The 23,682-nt window shown below is 41.7% G+C and overlaps 1 protein-coding gene across 1 annotated transcript in view; it reads left to right on the top strand.

Moving 5' to 3' along the window:
• LOC122808140 overlaps positions 1 to 23,682 on the top strand; it is a 524,042-nt gene that overhangs the window by 204,374 nt on the left and 295,986 nt on the right. Inside the window, exons 6-7 of the mRNA XM_044079110.1 lie at positions 1,825 to 1,951; positions 6,995 to 7,038. Coding sequence (XP_043935045.1) covers positions 1,825 to 1,951; positions 6,995 to 7,038 — 171 coding nt within the window. The remainder of the gene's footprint in view (positions 1 to 1,824; positions 1,952 to 6,994; positions 7,039 to 23,682) is intronic.

Raw genomic sequence — 23,682 nt, 5'->3', positions numbered from 1 at the left:
GGACACAATAGAAGAGTCTTCGTGGATTCTGTTCAAGCAGTTTTATTTTATACAAATACATCATCATAGAAGTTTACTGACTTTAACTTGAGTACCTTGTATACAAACTAACTGCTGCAATCATACATGCTCACTCCCTGGCTGCACTCTCAAAATGGCACTAGGAATGGCATGTTCCAGGCATTTATACCTGCGCGCTCAGTCTTTTCCATGCTTCTTAAAACCCAGAACACAACACGTACACTCTGATCTACAGCTGATATGCCCTATTCTGCACTGTGGTGCGATCCTGCAGTTGGTATATTTAGTGTGTGGGGTAGTGGGGGGCATAGCCCCCCACCTAGGTGGCCTTTACTTACCTCTACTTGAGTGTCATTAACAGTCAGCCATGTATTTGCTTGCCCTGGGAAAGATTTCTGAAGTTTCATTTTTGTCTCTGTTTGAAAGTTTTGTGAGAATCTTTCATTAGAAGTCAACCCATATATACATATTTATAAATATAGATGGATATAGTAGAACATGATATTCATTTTTTTTTTCCTCCTCCTACTTTGAGTAAGCTTTAATTCCAGCGGTTTCCTGCAGAAAAGGCCTCTATATATTTATTGCTGCTGGTGGTTTCCAGTCACTAGGGCAACTGAATGTCGGTTGCCTTTACACCACCATTGTATTGCTGAAAGTCTGTGTCAGTCTTGCCCAGGTAAAAGGAGCAATATTCAAGGGTGAAAATATAAGTGACCTGGTGAAAAAGAATACATTCTAGCACTGGGATGCACTTTACTTGAAACCAACCTCGACTGTTGAACAGTTATAGGCGGCTCCAAAATGTCATTGCCTAAGCACCATAACTCAGTCTGTAGCTAACGGTATCCTTTCCAACAGGTCATCTGCTTTTATGCAGTCTTATTGAAATTAAAAAAAAAAAAGTTTGACCAGTTCTAACTCATTTAAACCTTAAAACATTTATTAACAGATTCTTGGCTTGGGGAGGAGGGGATGGAGTTAACATGGATTTGACTAGATCAGGTGAGCCCAGCTTTCAGACTCTGGGTCACTTAGCCTCCTTCCTCTCATTTGGTGACCTTTTCAGCTGACCACAGTAGGAGGGGAATGATGCTGGATATTGTACTTGCACAAGATGAGTTTTGTCGCACATAATGTAATTTGACTCCTCAAATGCAGGTTTTCTTCATAATCAATTTTCAGCCCTAAAATGGTGTCCCGAGTAAATATTCACCTGTTACTACAAAGATGCATCTTGTAAGTTTTTTGGAGTGAAGTCTGGTAATGCTGATTGCATGAAACTCACTGCAACTTTGATGTTAAAATGGGTCTGTGATTCAGTAATCACCAGAGCCTTTAATTACCTGATGTCTCATTTAAAAGAAAGTTTATTTTTAACAGTGATTAGTGGGGTAGAGCAATGTACAATGCCAACACTGAGGACCCCAGTCCTCAGAACAACACAAGTTGATCCTCTAGTACTCTGAACATGCCTCAGTTCTGATCTGAGCAAATCACTTAAGGAGGCAGTGCTTTAAAGTTGCCCCTGAAAAAAGGCATTTGATCCTAGTGGGTTTATCTGGTTTATGAATCAAACTTAGACATTCCACATCCTACTGCAGTCCAAGAATGAAGTGCAGTCAGGGAATGGTCCTCTATTGCACAGCCATTGATTTACAGAGATGTAGTTTGGACTATGAAGTGTCTGAAAGTCTTATATGCATTAAATTACAAGCAGTTTTCAAATGAGCCTTGCAGCAAGAAGAGAAATGCGTTTTGCCAGGCAACACTGTTGACATTTGTATTTCTTTATATTTGCAGTAATTTGAAGCAACGGCATCTTTTTGTATTGGAGTGTTTCTTTGGTCCCAGGTTGGACCCTTTGACAGAGAACTGCAAGGTTCCAGATGCATTCATTCATTTCCCATTGGACCTCTGTTTTGAGCTGGTAAGTTTGAAGCAATACTTGAGTGGGTAGCAGAGCTATTGTTTCTAGAAGGCATCTGCTGAGGAATGGAGCTAAACTTGTCCGTTTTAAAATATTACTGGAACGGCATGTTTTCAATAAACTATCAACAAACTGCTAAATGGATCTATGCCCACCAGACCTGCAGTAGATGAGTAAACTTCCCCCTTCGGGAATCCTGAGCCCTCACTTAATCCTGTTTAAGTATCTGTCACATCATTTAAACTGTCCCATTTTATTTAGTCACACACACCTTCCTGTCCTGCCATTCTAAAGTCATTGATTCGGTTTCCTCTTTCTAGTATTGTGACCTCCCTTTGCTTGTACTGTTTACAGAACTGCAGTCTTACAGGTGCCTCACTTTGGAGGTGCAGTATACTTTCAGCTTTTGATCTCTGGATTTCACTGCAGTTGCATATACTCCATATGCTTTGTTTTGCTTCTGCCTTCCTGTTTGTTCACTACTCTCTTGACGCTGGTAAACTTCTCCTGCTCTGCATTTTCAGTTTTTGTTGTGTGTAGTCTTCCTTTGATGTTGCTCCCACATTACAGCTCCAAGCACTTTGAAGTGAAGCTGATGCCTCCTTTTTCATGTTTAAGTCATTTGATCTCATTTCCCTTTTTGATAGTACTCCCTCCGACCTTGGTTAGCTCAACAGTGAAGTGTCTGGGTCTCCCTGACCCCTGTATGTGCTGATAAATGACAACATTAGAGCTGAACCCAGAACTTTATCCTCGTGCACAGACCTCTTGTGACTGTTCTCCCAGAGCTCCATCAAAAAAGAAATTTCCCTTTCCTGTTCCCCCACCCATCAGTTGAATTCCTATGCCCCTCTCCTTTCTATGGAATATGATGTGGAAGTAAACTAAAGGCTTGGATGTACAGGCGATTTTCTCCAGTTTTCTGATTATCTGACAGAACTGGCTCTTATTCTCCTGACAGGATCTCCCTGCTTGGAATCTGTACTGCAATTCCTTGATTGGCTGGTTCTATGTTATGAACCATATGCCTTCCTTTGAAGCAAACTTTATTTTTTTTACATTTACTGAACTCTGGCTTTTTGAGCAGGTCCTTGTTGTGCCTATGCAGATTGCCACGGCCACTTGTTTCCTCCAGCCTCCCACAACTTTCCCTAAAGGAGCTATTAAATATTTGCCAGTTTAACTAATGTCCCTCTCCCTTAAGTGGGATCTTGTGTGGTCATGTTTATCCTCCTTCTGATCCTGCTAGTATTTGTCATTTCTGTTCTCTTCACATTCCTTTCCTCGCTGCCTCCCAAGGCTCTCCCATTCCACAAGCTTTTGTGAAATGTGTACATAATCTCTGCCTGTTCCTTAACCTTCTCTCTTGTCTTTTCTTTTCCATCCTTAGTTCACCAGTGTCCCCCCACCCTCTTCCTTTATTTCACTCTGATAATTGGGTAAGTGGACTGGTCCCCAGGCCCCTTTCAGCCATGTCTGCAGACCGAGAGAATGTTACAGTAAATGATGGCATAAGTAATGAGACTTGTGCGGTTTGCAACTCGTGAGTTAAATATAAATTTAATGATTACAACAGACAGTAGCAGTAAAGTAGTATTCACAAACAAAAGACTGAGAATTGGCACTTTCAAAGCAGAGACAGTAGTTGTATACAAAGTACTTTTTTTTTTTTTTTTTAACGTGGAGAGTTTTACAGTAAGTGGGGTAGAACACTTGGAATTTACAAAATCAAATATATCTTTAAAGTAGTGCAACCAAGAGTATGATGCTGTCATTTTGATGAGAACTCTGGTGGCAGACAGACACGTACAGCTTCTAATCTGTTGTCCCAGAAGCAAATTTATGTACCTTAATTTGTAGTGTATTCTTGTGTCAAACGTAGATTTGACCATCAGCTGGTAGGTGATTCCAAATGGAAGAACAAAGATTAAACCAGGCTTTTATACCCGTTGTCACTTTAAGCCATGACGTGATAAGTGAGGGTAAGTCTCCTAGACTGTCCATGTGTGTGCAGCTTGGTGCTCTGATTTGGAGTTTAGAACATAAGGATAGTCAATGGTCTTGTCTGAATATTTTGAATAGCAGTATGCTAAATAGGAGCTGAGCTCCAAGGTTGACAGGCAACCAGTTGAAGCATGATAGTAGGCTGCTGGGTGTGTAAGAGAGTCTGTAAAGGGCTGCCGGGTGTGTAAGGGAGTCTGTAAAGGGCTGCCGGGTGTGTAAGGGAGTCTGTAAAGGGCTGCCGGGTGTGTAAGGGAGTCTGTAAAGGGCTGCCGGGTGTGTAAGGGAGTCTGTAAAGGGCTGCCGGGTGTGTAAGGGAGTCTGTAAAGGAAACCTGCAAATTTTCAACTGTTTTTGTAGTTTGACTGTTCAAAGTTGCATGGAAGACTATAATGGGAAGCTTATATATGTGTGTTGGCAAGAGCTACAAGAGACAGTATGTCGGTAAATCTAAGCAGCTAGTTTTGCTGAGTTACAATTAAGGGAGAGACCAGAGTTGATCCAAGACACTTTTGTTCTGATGCATTTGGTCTGGCATTGCTAGCATTATCTTGTCTGACTAGTGTGTTGGGGGTGGGTAGTCTTTCACTTGATGCAGACACCTTAATCGTATATCCATGAAGAAGGTGCTATTTATCTTCCTGCCGGCTGTTTATCTTTTATCTCCTTTTCCCTCTTCAGAAAACATTGCTGCCTTTTTTCTGGCCTCCGATATCCTTGATCTGTCCTTCATCTGTCCTTGATCTCTCTTGTTCCTCCTGCATTGGGTTTTTCTTTATCCTTTGATTCTTAATCCCTTGTAAAACTAGACTGATTTCCTTTTTATGCCATGACAACAGTCAACTCCCCCCCCCGCCCCATTATTCCCTCGTTCTGCTCACCCTACACCAGGTATTACTGGGCTCTCATTTGTCTGACATCTTTTTATTTTTGTTTCCTTAGTCCCACACATTTTACTGTCGTCTGCATCTTTCTTCCCTTTACTGTTCGCTCTTTCATTTCTTTCCTTCCAATGCTGCTTCTGCTCATTGCAGTCCCTCTGTGACAGCCACCCTAGTGTCCTAATGCCCTTCTGTGTCTCTCGATTACTTCTTCCTGAAAAGTATTTCCTTGAATAATGTTTAATTGTTCTAATGGAAGTTATGGGATTTTGCTTTTAACAGTTAAGTTCCCATGGGACTGTGAGGAATCCTATTCCTACTGAATAGTTTCATTTTCCCCCACTCTCTTCCCATTTCATGACCAAGTACTATTCAATTCATTTCCCTTCTTACCGTACTGCTGAGGCGTGGCGTGTACTGCTGAGGTGTGGTGTGTACTGCTGAGGCGTGGCGTGCAGAAGCATAAGGAGTGCAGCACGAATGACAGAAATGTGACTAGTGACATAACCCAGGAGAAGGGTAAATGTGTTAATTGGCCTTCACATGGGGATATTGAGCGCCCCACTTCAACTGCATTACTGTTAGCCCTGCCAAGATGAGGCCCACATGTCTAGTCTGTTGACCTCCCAAGTTCTTGTTTCTTCCCGTCTTACCACATACTGCTCCTAGTAACTTTCAGTTACTGCCTCTTCCCAGGCCAGGTTTCTCTCTCTGCCTGGTCTTGTGTGTCCCTTAAGTGTTTGTCCTTGTACATCTTCATTCTCTGATAATCCGTCATGTGCCCCCTTCTTTTCTATCACAGTCATCCTTGCTGTTGATGTCCCATGCCTTTCTTCCTCTGGCCACCCTTACCTGCCTTTGCTCCCATCTTGAAGCCTCTCCTTAGGCTGTTCCCATTAAGTTCTCCGCGTGTCTTAACTGCCTCTGACTGCTTCCCTGTCCTTGGCCCATTGTCCATTCTTCTTAAATCTCCATATATTTTTCATTTTTGTTAACTCCCCTACCTTCTATTTGCTTTCACTTCCTGTCGTCATGTCCTTTCCTCTTCAGTCCCATTCTGTATGTTACCTGTTTTGGGCAACTGTTGCCCTCTCCGGCTCCCAAATGTTTCCTATTCAGTTCCCTTGTCCTGCAAATCCCACAACTCCAGCTACTGAATATCTCCTGCTGTCAAATCTTTCTCTTTTTTCCAAGTCATACACCTCTCTACATTCTTCCCCCGCCACACCTCTCTACATTCTTCCCCCGCCACACCTCTCTACATTCTTCCCCCGCCACACCTCCCTACATTCTTCCCCCGCCTCACCTGCTTCTTCCCTTACGCTGACTCCCTACTTGTATGCTTCACTTTTACTTTTAAACCTACTCCTGTTTTTTCTAATGAGTTATATTGCTGCCACACATTTTCTCACTTTCCTTATTTGCCCATTTTTGTGTTTTTCTAGATTTCCTGCTTCCTTAATGTGTCTGGCACTGCCCTGTTTTGACCCTAGTCTGTAATAGGCACAATGCCCCAGATATTCACAGCTGGTGACCTGGTAATGAACTGCTCTCCACGTGGGCATTGTAAGTATCTGTCCTGTAGGGAAGGCTACCTGCTTAAGTGGTAGGTATTGCAAGTTTAGAATATTAGCTATTAACTGGTTACCTTCCAGGTTTTATTGAACTGGTTGACAGTGGTAAGCCTGCTGGGATCTCACCGTTGGACTTTGTAACAGTCATTTTGTTTAGCTGCCGCATTCAAGTTATTAATCCTTTATTTCTAAAACTGAAAAACTCAATTTCCCTTAGTCCCATTGAACTGTCTTCTCTGGTTTGCTGCAGCACAGTGAGAACATTCCAGATGGTACTAAAGATAATTATTCAAGGCTCTCCATTTCCAAGGTACTTGCTAAGTGGTTCAGTCTTGGAATGTTCCATTTCTGTGCTGGGGTATGTTTGTAACCTGTGTATACTGCCACTGGGTATAACTGATTTTGTATTCACCTCTGTTTTTTGCATTCTATGGAACAGCTTCTGTAATCATTTGTACTGTGAGGCAAGGTTATGCTCTTGGGCTACTTTTGTTTTATTGCGGCAAAGTACTGCATGAATAAATATAATTGCGCCTTTTTAAAGCAAGTTTATGTGCATTTACTTAAAATCTGTTTCCGTTTTACAGGAACAACGTTCTGAACCCCTTAACGTTCCTGCTGTAGCAACTAGGTAAGGTCTGTCTGTCGGTGTGTCTGTCTGTCGGTGTGTCTGTCTGTCGGTGTGTCTGTCTGTCGGTGTGTCTGTCTGTCGGTGTGTCTGTCTGTCGGTGTGTCTGTCTGTCGGTGTGTCTGTCTGTCGGTGTGTCTGTGGACTTGTATATAGTAAAATGGGTGAAGAAATCTAGTACTAACTATTTGTGAAGCAAATCATTCTTGGTGCTGCTGTATAAGGAAGCTGTTGGCACAAAAAGCACTGATCTTTTTACAACCCAGGAGTTCCCATGAAATGGGGGAAGTTTTTCTGTGACTTCTCTTCTGGCATTGGTTCCAGTGGGGAAATGTATTTGGTTCTGAGACTCCTAATATGACAAACTAGCCTTGGCTGCAAAGACTACCACTGATACTTCCATTTGTACTTCAGTGGTGGTTGGTGTGTTTGAAAGGGGGGACTGTTATATTTATGAGGATTTTTGAGTGGTTTTATCTGGCAAAATTGGTGGAGTTTAAAAATCTCATGGTGATTGTTGGTCAACAGCTAATTCAAAAATTAAAATACCTCAGTCAGCACCTTGTAGAATGATTTGTGCAAAGAAATGTACATCTGGTATGCTTTATAACTTACTAATAAGCAGAAAACGGTACCATTTTTTAAACATGTTATAGAATTAACTTGTTTAGTCATGCGTCATGAACTGAGTATTCTTGTGCCATTTATGTTCTAGTTCCTTCTTTATCCTGCCTGAGGTTGCATGGGGGTCAGAGGTTGTGCTAGCATTTGGTTAGGCCAAGGCAAGAGCGCATCCTTCACGTTGCTCATCCTGCAGCAGAAAGCGTGCTCATTCATGCATGCGTTTGTAAATGTGTGGGAGGTCTGGAAGATCGCCACTTCACTTTGACATGGTTTTGAACTAGGGTTGGAAAATAGAGCACCCTGGTACAGAGCGGCAAACTGTTGATTTTTGCTTAGAAATCGTATCCATTTAAGAACAAGTGGTGTAACACAGCAAGCCAAACTCCTGGCACTACTTAAAAGTATATTTAAAGCAACCCATCACTTAACAAAAATAACAGAGTAATAGCTCTCCATTTAGACCATGATACGTTTTCATTTGCCATAACCTTCTCTTCACCCCCCCTCAAAAAAAAATTTTCAAAATTTTCTGTAACTGTGCCCTAGTTGAACACCTGTAAGCAGGTTGTACACTCATTGTTTACTTCTAGTTGCATTTGTCATGTAATCTTTCTGCAGATTTTCCACAGACATGCACTCCTACTGCCGTTTTGCACTTTTATGCAACAGATTTTACCACACAACATCCAGGGAGTTAATGCCATATACAAGCAGTAATTTCATGCCTATTTGCATATAATTACACACTCCTGAATTACTCCATTCCAGTATTCCATTGCTAGAGCATGCATAGGTGATAAATGCCAAACCTCCATTTTCACGGAGGTAGATAGCCTAGGATACGTTAGTAGTAGGATGGAGAACATGCATTCCAGTTGATTCTTGGAGCAAATGGACAAAGCCACAAGTGGGGCGAAGGCCCAAAAACAGAGAAGTTTTTTATATATGTGTGTGTGTGTGTGTGTGTGTGTGTGTGTGTGTGTGTGTGTCTCTTACAAATGTAGAAAGTTGATAGAATTAACCAGTTTTGCATTAGTATGAATTTTCTGAAGGGTATGAAGTCTGAAACTCAAATGTTTCGTTATTTTCTAACTTCAGTCTTTAATGATTTACCCCTTATTTGCCAGAAAACCGCAATTTTATAAAAAAAACTGACCAAAAATATGAGGCTAAACTCTGGGCATTATGTGAAAATCTCTAGAGCTGAGAGGTATGAGAACAGGTGGTTGGAATACTGCAGTCATGGGCTGGCAGTGGTGCAAGGACATGAAGGGGAGGGCTTCGGGGTAAGATGGACATAGGATGTAATGAGAATTGCATGAATTCAAGCCACTGATGTGGGAGGTGAAATTAGGAGGTGGGGCGTCAGGAAGGCAATGCGGCAAGCACAGTACCTAATCAAGGGAGGTCCGCACTGGAAGGCTTCCAAGGGTAGGACCTGTAGAAATCAAAAGTATAAGTGGTGGGAAAGTAAAGGAGTGAGAAGTAAGCATGGATATAGAATAGGGCAAAACAGAGAGAGATTCCAATGACAAGGGAGGCTTGGTTATGAGATGGGTAAAGGTGAGTGATGTTGGATAATAGCGTATGTGGTAGGAAGGAAGGGTGAGTGAGGTAGGATATGGCGTATGTGGTAGGAAGGAAGGGTGAGTGAGGTAGGATATGGCGTATGTGGTAGGAAGGAAGGGTGAGTGAGGTAGGATATGGCATATGTGGTAGGAAGGGTGAGGGAGGTAGGATATGGCATATGTGGTAGGAAGGGTGAGGGAGGTAGGATATGGCGTATGTGGTAGGAAGGGTGAGTGAGGTAGGATATGGCATATGTGGTAGGAAGGAAGGGTGAGTGAGGTAGGATATGGCATATGTGGTAGGAAGGGTGAGTGAGGTAGGATATGGCATATGTGAGGTAGGATATGGCATATGTGGTAGGAAGGAAGGGTGAGTGAGGTAGGATATGACATATCTGGTAGGAAGGGTGAGTGAGGTAGGGTATAGCATAGGTGGTAGGAATGAGAATGTTGCTACAGCAAAGATAGAACTGGTCATTAGAAATGATGTGCTGACCAGAAATGGATGGTTGCAGCCACACAGGTCCCCCCAAGAAAGATTGGGGGGCCTACAAGGGTGAAAACTGAGTACAACTGAATCATGGAGAGGAAGGGAATCTGGAAGACCCATGAGGAAATTAGAAATAAGAAAGATGGGGGGGGGACACTGGAGGGAATAAAGAATATGCAGTCTATCAATGGCATGCCGGAGGTTAGGAAAGACTAGAGTGTCAGTATCGGGTGGTGGGGATTAAGTAAGTTATATAACCTTTTCCAGGAGATCACAACTTCAGTGTTTTTAAAGAGTAGACCACTCCCTGGGTATTGCTGTGATGTGTAAAAAAAAAAAAAAAAGTGGAAGAGACTGGTCAGACTTCAGAGGGGCCAGTGACCTTGCAACATGGACAGGAGAGGTTGATGTTAAGGAGGACTGAGGGTAGGTCACAAATGTCATGAGCTTGGGTGCATAGAGGCTGAAATCCTACTTCTGTCTACAATCTGCATACCAGGGAACTGCAGAATTGTGCACCACTGTGTGGTTGCATCAAGCTGATGTAGGAAAGGAATAAATGTGTGCAAATCTGGAGGGGGGGGGGTACCTGTGTGTGCTGAAACTAGGCTCCACTTTAGGAAGTGGGGTGTTTTTGCCAAAAGGGTCACAGAGGTATGTGGCTACCACTGGACCTTTAAAATAAGGTTGGGAAGGAAGAAGGTGAACAAAGAAGATATCTGATGGAGATCAGTGGCAAAGGAGGGGAAATGTGGAGGAAAGGAAGGGTGTTAAGGCAGGAAGTAAGATTAACAATGGCAGAAGCATGACTAGTTTTGAAAGGGGATGCTGTATAATAAGACATTGGAGAAAATGAGGCCTGCAGACTGTCCTGGGGTTTGATGAGGTGGGATATTGCCCACACCATGGAAGACTGGGCAACAGAAGAGGAACTGAGATGTGGTAGTCTTACCTATGTGAGTAATAGGAAAAGGAGAGACTAGCAGTTTATGTAGGAGGAGGGGAACTGGCCAGTAAGGTAATGGTACTCGGCATAGCAAATGTAACACTCTGCACTATTAATGAGCTACTGTTTGTGCACCAGGGTGCAGGGTTTGATTCCTCCCACCTTTGATTCCCTACTATGCAACTCTGAGCAAGTCACTTACCCAAGCAGTGCTCTTGGGCTACCCCTGAAAAGGGGCAATTGTCTAGTGGGATTACCAAATCAAAAATAAAGTAAATGGTAAAGTTAGGCTAGTTAGTGAAAATACAGGTATTGTGCACAGAAAACTGCCTAGATGGGCACCAGTTTGACATCAGAGAATGAGGATAGTTTGGACCAGTCAGACATTAGTGGGTGGGTATTGTTTGGACCAGTTCTGGAGCAGTGTGCGGTATGTGGGACAGATGTCCCCCAGCTGCAGACTTGCTTTTTCTTGCTGGCCGTCAGTGATCATGTTAGAATTTCTATAAGGCAGACCAGCATAAAGCCAAGATACAAGGACAACATTATGAGCCTGCAAGCAGCTCTGAGTGGATTTGTGCAAAGAACAAGGACACTGGCCTGAAGTGGTGAGAGCAGATGGTCTGTAAAACATTCATAGGTAGGTACTAGGCTATCGGCCCAAGGGCCTACGTAAGCCTAGCCAACAAGGTTCCCTGGCTTACGTCACCCAAGAAAGTTATTTTCCTGTGCCACTGTCGAGCAGAGACACAGCAGTGATCCCGGGGTGTATTTCCTATTCCCCATCCACTCATCAAGACTTTTCTTGAAGAGTGCTAATGAAGAACTTTGCTTGACATAGATGGGTAGCCTGTTCCAAAGTATGGGAAGTCTCTGGGACAGGAATCTATCCCTCCAGCATGTCCTGTTTATTGTGGTGACAAGGTTTAGGTCCCTAGAGCATGTAGCTCAGAGGGATTGGGATTTCTTTAGGTGTAGCATGTCCAACAGCTCTGGGTCTAACACAGCTTTATATGTTAGGCAGAGATCACCTCTGAGTATGCGATACACTCCGGAGTAAAGCTGGAGTTTTTTGAGGTGGTCAGTGTAGTGCATTTGTTTGAGGCCAGTAATCCTCTTTGTGAGGTACTTCTGTGGCCTTTCCAGCTGCTGCAGATGTCTTGTGAGTTACATTCCAAAAGGGGCATTGTACTCTATAATGGGTCTGAGTGTCAAGTAGAGGGGAACAATGACCTCTTTTTTTTCCTGGATACGAACCCTTTTATGATGAGGTGTGCCACGTAGGACTTCCTGACTACTGTGGCGATGTGACTATCAAAGGAGAGACTACTGTCCACCTGGGTCCCAAGGTCTCTTATCACACATTCGGTGTTAAGTAGATTGCTGCCTATGTGGTAGTTCATGGGTACAGAGTTTTTGCCAAAGGGGATGACACTGCACTTTTTGGCATTGCGCTTGAGGCCATGGCTCTGACACCAGGCATCTGTCTCATCATTTGGGGACATGACTATGGCTCCTAGTTTGCAGTTATCTGCAAACTTCATTAGACTGTAATTCAGAGAAGTAGATACCAAACAGGAGCGGTCCCAGGACTGAACCCTGTGGTACTCCACTTGTCACTGCTTTGAGGTCAGATTTGGAGTCTGCAACTTTTACAGTGTGGGTTCTGTCAGTGAGCCAGTTGGCAACCCATCTTGTGACGTAGGGGTTTATACCTAGTTTAGTGAGTTTAGCTATAATTCCAGAATGGAGGATGGTGTTGAAAGCCTTGGTGAGGTCAAGATAGGCTGTGTGAACCACCTTACCCTCATCTACGGCTTTGGTGACTGCCTCAAAGAAGTCGATCAGGTTCAGGAGGCATGATCTGCCTTTCACAAACCCAAACTGGGTGAGATCCAGAGTTTGGAGGTTACCAATGTTTTAGTTGGTGTTCCATGATGATACGTTCCATGGCCTTGCAGACCAGGCTCATCAGGCTAATAGGTCGATAGTTTCTGAGATCAGTGGTGGCTCCCCCTTTGTGGAGTAGGATAACTGTTGCTGTGTGCCATTCAGTGGGCACAAAGCCTGATGCAAGGCTATTATTGATCATGGTGCTTAAGTGGGAAGCCAGTTCGTTCTGAAGTTCGTGTGTTGTCCAGTCCCATGGATGCTGTGTTTTTGGCTTTAGAGAGTGCAGCTTTTACCTGCATAGTTGTGTTTACAGGGACTCTGCATTCTTCCTGTATAGATATTGGCCCTTTGAGAGGGGGGTAAAGTTAGCACTGAACCCATCTGCCAGGATGTTGGCAATATCCGTTGGTTCTGTAAATTTCATGCCTTTGTGCTGTAATTCAGATCAGATCTGGGTGTTGCCATCGAGATTCTTGACATAGCTATAGAATGCTTTGTGGTTGTCCTTAGAATTGGTGGCAATTTTTTTTCGTAGCTAGCTTTGGAGGATCTTATAAGGGATCTCAGCTTTTAATGAGGCTGACCAGGGAGCTCCTCCACTCATGGGATTTTACTCTTTTGCAACAGTTTCTTCCTTCTGTTGTACAGTTTATGGCAAGGGACCACCAGATTGGCTTCCTTTTTTTGGAGGTAAGCGTCTTGGTTCTGTTTGGGATAGCATGATCCATGCACTCTTAAGTGCTTATAGACTGCATCTGTGTAGGATTCAGCAGTTGTAACTGTATTGTCCATCTGCATGGGTGTCATGAAGTTCACCACTTCTGTCTTAAGAAGCATGAAGTTGGCTTTGGAGAAATTCTTTACTGTGGTTTCCTTAATGGAGGTGGGGGCGGGATGTGGATATAAAGGGTGATGATTCAGACTAGATTTTGAAAAGTATCCATGGCTTTTTGCTCAACAGGAAGATCAAAATGGCTGAGCACTGATTTCCAATGTTGTGAAGTAAGGAAAGAGGGGAATAAAGGCATGCCTTGTATCATGACGATCCTGGTACATTGAAGAGGAAGGCAGCACCCTACACAGACCGATCACAGATGCCATCCAACACAGACCGATCACAGATGCCATCCAACACAGACCGATCACAGATGCCATCCAACACAGACCGATCATGGATATCAGTGGGATTAAAAACGAGGACATTGTGGAAAAGCGGAACAAATTCTTCCCAGAAGAGGAAAAAGTATCATACTAGGATCAGAGGAAGACAGTTTTATCCAAGATAGAGGAGGGAAAGGGTAGGAAAGGAATTAGTCTGCTTGCAGAACAACAAACCACTGAAGAGATGCAGGGATGCCAGCTAAAGTACTCAAACATACACATTTCCACACTGTACTCAACATTTCTTCAAAAAACCCTTCTTGCATACATTTTCTTATTTTTTCTCATTCACTCTGCTTGTGCATTTTGCAAGCTCTTGCGTTTTATACAGCATGCTTCGCTTAACTGGCAGTTTATGGATAACCACCTTAAATTACCGACTGTGATGTATTGCATCTTACTTTACTTAATTCATTTAACTGTGCCACACTCCAAATTTCACCATAGAAAGGATAGTCAGGTCACTGTGAATGAAAATATTTTTTTTGGGTAAATAGCTACATTAAAAAAATGTCTGGTTTTAAAACATGGAAATGTGTAGAGCATCCACGTCTTGTTTTGAGCATGTGTTGTGATAGGATGGTGTGAATTTGTCTAGATCAGGGAAGAAAATTTTTGCAGCAGATATTTGCAGTATTTCACAAACACTAGGCAGGATTTTTGCCAGGTCAGAAATGTAACAGTTCACAGATAACCATCAGATTCATCAAATGTTGCTAACGCTAGGAGCATTGATGAGGTTTTTTTTTATTGGAAAATTTGCTACATTCTCACAAGATTCATGTTATTCGTGAAACATGGTTAAAGAACAATGACTGGAAACCAGTTCTTTCAGGGTATAAATGTTTTTACTGCAACAGATATTCTAACAAAAAGTCAGGTGAAGGTGTTATGATAGGGATTAAAGACAACTATGAGACTTGTGATTATTACATGTTCAATGATAACACCAATACTATAGACTGTAACTGTGACAGTAACAACCCTGGAACATATAACAATTGTTGGGTTGTATAGACGACCAAAGTCAAGTGCAGATGACCTAGAGGAATTCATACATTTCTTGTATGAAACACAGGAGGAAGAATAATATTAGCTGGGGACTTTAAATTTACCAGAAACAGACTGGAATAATATTGATTCTACAACATTAGTAAGGAAATTATTCACAGCATACATTTAGGAACAATAATTGCTTCAGATTGTAAAAAAACTACCAGGGGTTGGAACATATATTAGACGCGTTCCCAAAGACATTACTGTAACTTCAAGTCAAGTTTTACCACCATTGATGTGCAGTGATCATGGGGTTATAAAGGTTAATTTGTTGCTAGATAATTCTGACAAACTGAAATCTAAGCCAATGCACAGAAGGTTAATTAACAGATTTTATGGAAGCAAAACAGTCACTAGGTAAAACTAATTGGAGTGAGGTGTTCAGTGGAAAAACTGCAAATGGAATATGGAAAGTTTTGAACTCAAACAATTTCACTTTCAAAAAATTAAAAAAAACATGTTTAACATCAGGATTTGGGCATAACATTAGGCAGATATATTTCCATAAGAACAAGATATCTGATAAGGTGAGAGACAAAAAATGCAAGAAATTGGAGAGGTCTAGCTACAACTTTGAGAACTGAAATAAACAAGCTGGACAAACAGTTTAAGCACAGTGTGAGACCAGACCAAGAAAAATTTGAAGAAAATTTATATAAAGATATTGAGCATAATGGGAAACATTTTTACAGATACATAAGATGTGGAAGGAGTAAAAACACAAATTGATAAACTGTGCAGATTCTAAAATGTATTCTCAGACAACAGATTATAGATGTATTTACAAAATCTTATGCAAAACAGTTTGGCCCCACAAAAGGGGGGAGTGGTAAGTTGTCTACCGAGTTGCCAGCCCGACGCCAAGCCTTCAAAGAAGGGACACCCATTCAATCATGCACCTACCTGCATGTCTTTAATGTCACTTGACTGTTGGGAGGGCATGCAGATTCCACACACAAGGTGCTCCAGTCGAGAATCTAACAGGAGAACCTCTTGCTGTGAGGCGACAACGCTAACCCACTGCACCACTGCGACCTGCTATCCAGGTGACTCCATATACTGGAATCAAATTAGATTATATTGAAAAAGTGTGCAAACAGGGTCCAAACCAGGCACAGGGAGGAGGTGGAATTTGTAACAATGACCTGAGTACACTCCGCAAGAATTTACAGTACCATTATATCTATTGTACACTAAGAGAGTACAGGCAGGGTGGAATAGGTGGGGAAGATTGTCAGGAGTGATTTGTGACTTACTGGTACCAGTAAGAGTAAAAGGGAAGGTCTACAAGAGGGTGGTAAGACCAGCTATGTTATATGGGTTGGAGACGGTGGCATTGACAAAAAGGCATGAGTCTGAGCTGGATGTGGCAGAGTTAAAGATGTTAAGATTTGCACTGGGTGTGACTAGGATGGACAGGATTAGGAATCGGTATATTAGAGGCTCGGCTCAGGTTGGACAGTTTGGAGACAAAGCAAGAGAGGTGAGATTGCATTGGTTTGGACATGTGCTGAGGAGGGATGCTGGGTATATTGGGAAAAGGATGCTAAGGATGAAGCTGCCAGGTAAGAGGAAGGCCTAAGATAAGGTTTATGGATGTGGTGAGAGGACATGCAGGCGGTTAGTGTGAAAGAGCATGATGCAGAGAACAGGAAGAAATGGAAACAGATGATCCGCTGTGGCGACCCCTAACTGGAACAGCCGAAAGAAGATGATTAAGTTATATAAATATGGGGTAGATTTCTCAAGATTGGAGACGTGAGTTTATTAAACCTGTTTTTAAGGAAAAGGGAAGTAGGACAAACCCAGAATCATAGGACAAACCCAGAATCATACAGACTCTCAAGTCTACTTTCATGTTGTGGGAAAATAATGGAGAAGGTAATATTGGATAAGTTATTGTCAGAACTGGATAGGCTGGGACTTGAAACCATATATCAGCATGCATATGTTGAAAACAGATCTGTTACCACCAGTAACATGATGTTCTACTATAACAATATAACAGCTATGAATGAAAAATTGTGATGTAACTTATAAATATTTAACTTCAGGATCTGACAGGGTCATACACATAAGACTGATCAATAAATTAGTACAACTAGGTATTGATGTACTCTTGATAAGATTGTTAGCTACATGGCTTACAAATAGGACACAGCAAGCATCATACAGCAACTCGACGGTCAATCCTTGGTTACAGCCAGGGTGTTCCATAGGCCCTTACTTGTTTAAATTGCATCTTTCAGACATAAATTTTTCATCTGGGATGTTCTACACTCTATACGCAGACTACCTGAAATTGGGTAAACTGATTACATGTGTTACAGCTATGGCATGTCTGCAAATTTTGGGCACAGGAGAATAACATGCTGATAAATGCATCAAAAACTAAGCATATGAGATTTGGGAGGCATAAACTGAAAGATGAATATTTAATACAGCACACAGTGACTGAAACTGTAGACTCATTTAAGGACCTGGGTAGATTCAGCTATGAGTTTTTCTAATCATATCAACCAATTAGTTAATGATAGTTATAGAACTATAGGTTGTATAAGAAGATTTATAAAGTCTAGGAAATCGGAAATAATGAAGTCCATTCTTGGTTAGTTACATTAGACCCAAACTTGAGTATGGAATAACAATATGGAAACCCTTTAAGAAAACAAGCATGAGTAAACTGGAAAGAGTAAAGTGGAAATATACCAAGATCATCCATGGAAGTGAAAATTTAAGTTCTTATGAAATGCTAAAATATCTGAACTTGTAGTGTCTCTTACAGATATCTAAGAGGAGATCTTATTCAAGTATACAGGGCATTTGGAGACAACTACCTCTGGGAATGTTTGGGGTTATCAAAAAGTACTAGAGAATCATCAGATAACCCATGTAGAAGGTTCTATAGGAAGGAGAAGTGAACTAATTGGTTCCCTGACAGAGTAGCTGATGTATGGAACAAACTACCAAATTACATTAAAGCAAGTACTAGTTTAGATACTTTTAAGAACAGCCTGGACACTTATGGGAACAAGTGTTTTGGTATATTGGCAAGCTAGAAGGGCATTGCCTTTGCTTGAAATATTTGTATGCATTAATTAATATAATAGAAATCCTGCATATTTTATACCAATCTCCGCTATTGGTTTCTATATTATCAAATTTAAATTTCCATTTACTCAGCTCATTTTGATCATTTTTTCCATATTTTTTCTTTTTTCAATTGCCATCATCAATTTTCCATAAGAATTTTTATTTAGCATTTGTTAACCGGGTAAATCTGACTTGGAATGAAGCCAATTTTCAGCGGAAGAGAAATGCTCCAGATGCATGTCTTTAATGTGGGAGGAAACCCACACGAATGCAGGGAGGACATATTGACTCCACACAGAAGGCACCCTAGCCGAGAATCAGACTGGAGAATCTCTTGCTGTGAGGCCACAGCACTACCGCTGCACCACTGCGCCATCCTAACTCTTCCACAAGAATTCATATTCAATATTTACCATTTTACCCACATCTTCTGACCTTCCATGTTTTGCTCTTATACAAATTCAAAAATGCCTCAAATAACATCCAGCTGTATTAAACCAGTACCACCCATCTCTCTTCTGGTATGCAAATCGGACCTGTCTCAATAAGCTTCAGTCTTAATCCCCAAAAATAACAAATATATGTAAAATATCTTTTTTTCCGCTGGTATCACATAAATTCCTGAAACCCTAGTTTACCCATAATTACTGAATTTACAAGGGGATTCTAAATGCCTTCCAAACACTTGATTACTCTCACAAACATTCTATTATCTGTACTCTGCACTCGTTTACAAACATTCTATTATCTGTACTCTGCACTCGTTTACAAACATTCTATTATCTGTACTCTGCACTCGTTTACAAACATTCTATTATCTGTACTCTGCACTCGTTTACAAACATTCTATTATCTGTACTCTGCACTCATTTAAAAACTGTCTATTATCTGTACTCGGCACTCATTTACAAACTTTCTATTATCTGTACTCTGCACTCATTACAAACATTCTATTATCTGTACTCTGCACTTGTTCATCTCAGTAACCTAACTAAGGAAAATGTATCTCATTAAATTTTACATATTCCATTTCCAGGTCCCTGCTAGACTGTTATTATTTTCCTCAGTTCATCATCTTCAGTGTGTATACTAAACTTACATACTGACATATCTACTTATGTCAATAAATTAGGTATGCTGCTTTTCCTAACATTCTGGATGGCGCAGTGGTGCAACGGTTATTGATAGGTATGGGGGGGGGGGGGGAGTGTATACTTCTGCAACTTTGAATTTCAGAATTTTAAATTGTCAGGCTCATATGTTAGTTTATTCTGACATATTGTGAAAGTATGAGGAATATTTTATCTACAGTTTCTTCTTGTGAAGAAAGCTCAACTTGGTTTATTCTATTGCACGTCACTAATTGTTTGCAGTGTGTGATTCTGATGGGTCTTCCAGGGCTATGGCCATTGGTACGGTTTATATGGCAGTTTGCTTGGCTGCATTCTCAGAACTTTCCAGATAAAAATGAGATTTTAAATTCTCCCTTGGATAGAGATTTAGTGTTTGGCCTTTAGTGTTTGGCCCTTCTGCTGCAGAAGAGATCAAAGTGTGATGAAAGGGGCAAGCTGATCCAGGAGAATATTTCCTCTTCCAAATTGTCCAAGGGATTTTCTTATAGTCCAATTTCAGCAAAAATAGAATAAACAGTCTCAACAGAATTTGTGTAAACAGACTCTCAAGAATAAATGGTAAGGAGGTTCCAAAAAGAAGTCTGAACCTCCCAAAACCAAAGACACTGAAAGTCTGAATGACTGTTCAAGAGACACTGACTCTGACCCTCATTCTCTTTCAGAAAGTCTGGATCTCCAGTTTTCTTTTTGGCAACAGATTTTCAGATAAATGGATCCTGTAAAATGATTCATCATGGTTCCAGATGACAATGGGAGGAAATTCCATCCATCCGCTCGGACTATTTTTGTTTCCGTCTCTTTGTCATGTGCTATCCCAGGGAGTGATGGAACCAGTTCCTTCTTCCCAGGTGAGCGAAGGGATTTTATTTGAGGATGTTGCTAGTGCCAAACGATGAAAAGACCAGTTCTGGATCTTTTTTCTAAACCTGTTTGATAGTTCCCAAATGCAAAATGTCACTTCACAACCTGTTGACTCTTCTTCTCTCAAGTTTCCTGGTAACACTAGACTTTGAAGTATGCTTATCACATCCCTAGTCATTCAGATTTCAGGTGTTTCTTATGGTTTTGTGTGTCTGAATCACATTATTGGGTCTCTGCCATACCCTTGGGACTATCCAATGCACCAAGAGTGTTCATAAAGTGTCCAGCTGCAATTGTATCTCATTACCGGTAACAAGGTATCCACATTTTTCCATATTTAGACTCTCTTATCTTTGCAGTCTCTTTTTCAGGATGTCAGGAATATCTCTTGTATGAGAGATCTCTTGCACAAACTGGGGTTCCAAGACAATATCAGTGTTTCTTGGCTCCCTCCTACAGGATCGTGTTCCTGGGATGTCAGACACTTCAGAGCTTTTCTTCAAAAGGAAAAAAAATAGATCTTTAAATTTCTAAGGTTTTCCACTCTGACTTCAGTCACTGTGAGGGAATGCTTCAGGATTTTGGGTCTCATGGCATCTGTGATTCTCCTGATACCCCTGGCAAGACTCTACATGAGAAGGATACAATGGTATCTGAAGTCTTTGGTCCCAGCATCAACCATGTTTATCTTTTCATAACCCAGTACTGGGGTCTCAGAAGAGGAATCACTTGACAGCAGATATCCTTACATTAACAGCTCTTTCTCCCTTCCTGCTCCAAAGCAAGTGATCACAGATGCTTCAGACTTGGTTTGGGGAGCAGTTTCAGGAGAGAGAAAGGAGCAGGGGGGGGCTGTAGGACACCAAGGACAGACACAAGCACATAAATATCAAGGAGCTGCATCCCTGATCAAGGCACTCCACTCTCTGAACCATCTTTGGTTCCCAGGACCTCTTCAAGTTGTTACAAACAACACCGCAGTGATGTTGTACATCAACATGCAAGGCAGAACCAGGATGTAGCCCTTTTGCAGTCTAGCCATGTTAGCTCCAGGATACAGCTGTACAGTACAATCTGTCTACAGGCACCATACATTCTGTCAAAGCAAAATTGTGTGGCAAACTGAGCATGACTAGGGCAGACCCTCACAAATGGAAACTAGATCTGGTGGTCTTTCCACAGATGGATCAATCTTGGGAGCTCCTCGGGTAGATCCATCAACAAGCAAAATCCCGTTTCAGAACTCCCTACAAGAAGGCCTGGAGGACAGATGCCTTTTCTTTGACTGAGTGCTCCTGTTATGCCTTTCTACTAATAACCTGGGTCCTTCTAAAATTCAGAAGGAATCCTCCAGGATCATTGTGGTGACTCCCTCCTGACCCAGGCACCCATGGTTCTCCCTTCTTTTGGAAATGGCCAGGGACTATTTGGGACAGTTACCAAAAGCATAACCGCCTGGAAGATGGGGTCTTAATTCCTTTTAGGCACCTATTTCCTGAGAACATTCAGTAAGTAATAATGGAGGGCAAAAAAGCCTTCTACCAGAAAATCATATATTGGTAAATGACCAAGTTTTCTAGTTGCTGCCAACAACATAACCAGCACCCATTCGGGACTAGTTGTCTGGTTTTACAATATTTTTGTTACTATACTGTGGCCTTTATTTCTGTATCACGGTTCATTTTTCAGCCATTATAGCATGTCTGCCCATGAATCCTCCCACTTCAGGGCAGTCGCATGTCAAAAATTTCTTGAAAGAAATTTGCATAAGAGGCTTCTAAGTAAACTGGTGGCACCTTCCTGGGATCTTAATTTTGTGTTAAAGAAACTAACACTTGCTCTATTTGGACCAGCTAATCTGGCTGACTTTACGTTCTTAACATGGAAAACCATTTTATTGATTGCTGTGATCTGTTCAAGAAGGGTATCGGAGTCGCAAGTTCTTATGGTGAGTCAACCCTACGTCACTTTTCGCAAGGGCAGGGTTTATGAGAACTAATCCTTTTATGCCGAAGGTGGTATCGGAGGCGAACTATCCATCTCCTCGTTTTCTTTCATGAACTTAAAAATGTGGGAGAGAGGATGCTCCATACACTGGATGTCCACAGGATGCTCCATACACTGGATGTCCACAGGATGCTCCATACACTGGATGTCCACAGGATGCTCCATACACTGGATGTCCACAGATACATTGGAGATTATCTTACAGAACTAAATCTTTCAGATCATTGGATCAATTGGTCATTTCTTGGGAAGGTAAGAAGGGACAACTGTCAAAACAGGCCATTTCCAAATAGCTATCAAAGGTCATTGACTTTTGTTTTACTGTCTGACAAGTCTATTCCAGGCAGGGCAACACCTACAATACAAGGACCTTGGCTTTTTCCTAAAGCTTTTTGGAAAGGGTTGGATTCTAGAAGCTGATACTTGGTCCTCTGTACATTTACAACGCACTATAACATGGAATCCTTCTCTGGGTCTAGATAATGCTTTGCTAGGACTGTTCTCTAGGTGCTCCTGGACACTTCTAGTTCCACCTCTATCTCCCGCATATATGTTAATCTGCCTATATAGCTAATATGAAACTGTAATATAGTTGTACAAGTTGAACTTTACCATTAATAGTAGATGTTCAAATGATCACTGCTGTGGTAGCTGCTCCCTCACTCCATCCCCCTTATTTTTGGTGTGCTTTTTATGCCAAGCTATGGGCGATTTTTGTTTCTATTCCTGTCCTTTCAGGGCTCAGTATGTGTCTCTAACAGGAAAACTCTGAAGGGCTTTATGCCCAAACTTGTCTTTTACTCTGCTCAGCTCATGTTGCTTTACAGTTTGGGCACATGGAAGGTGCCCTGAAACTTTGGAAGCTGTCCAGCTGGTATATCCTTGGCAGGATATATCCGATATAATGAAGGCTGCTGCAGCAGTAATCATTCAAACAGCTACTGTTATGGCAAGTTCACCTTGCGCACCTGTACTTTTCACCTTGCGCACCTGTACTTTTCACCTTGCGCACCTGTACTTTTCACCTTGCGCACCTGTACTTTTCACCTTGCGCACCTGTACTTTTCACCTTGCGCACCTGTACTTTTCACCTTGCACCTGTACTTTTCACCTTGCGCACCTGTACTTTTCACCTTGCGCACCTGTACTTTTCACCTTGCGCACCTGTACTTTTCACCTTGCGCACCTGTACTTTTCACCTTGCGCACCTGTACTTTTCACCTTGCGCACCTGTACTTTTCACCTTGCGCACCTGTACTTTTCTTTACTGGCTGTCATACAAGTGCAATTCTAACAAATATTTTAAAACCTCCACCACATTCTTTCTATGTAATGTTGCAATCTGCCACTGTAGTATATTCTGTCTAAAATCTACTTTCTTGCTGCATATCCCTTCTTTTAAGCAACTCTCCTCTAAACATTTTTATTCCCTTACTCTCTATGGTTATATTACTGTTTTTTGAAATTTCTATCCAGATAACTAAATGAGCTGAAAAGCTATCTGATATAATCCCATAACATTTCTCTTCAAAAAAATAATTTTTTGGTCCTCTCCTACATGTCCACTGCTCCATTACCCCCAAACTCTTAATTTTCCACACTACAAAACCTCCCTTCACTCTAACATCTCGCCCTCTTTTTTTTCTCATTTCTTGTACAGTAGACACTTATCCAGCACCTCTTTAACCATCCTCCTCTTTAACCAGCCATCAAATTTCTGCCATAGCCCTAGCAAAAGACAACATTGAAGAACAACACTTCTCTTCAGGTCTAAATAACAGACATTTGAGTTTGACTTCATATTCACTAGAAAAA

This window comes from Protopterus annectens, chromosome 8.part0, assembly GCF_019279795.1.
Source record: "Protopterus annectens isolate FY-2018-M chromosome 8.part0, PAN1.0, whole genome shotgun sequence".
Taxonomy (NCBI): domain Eukaryota; kingdom Metazoa; phylum Chordata; order Ceratodontiformes; family Protopteridae; genus Protopterus; species Protopterus annectens.
This window is presented reverse-complemented; position numbering and strand designations above follow the sequence as displayed.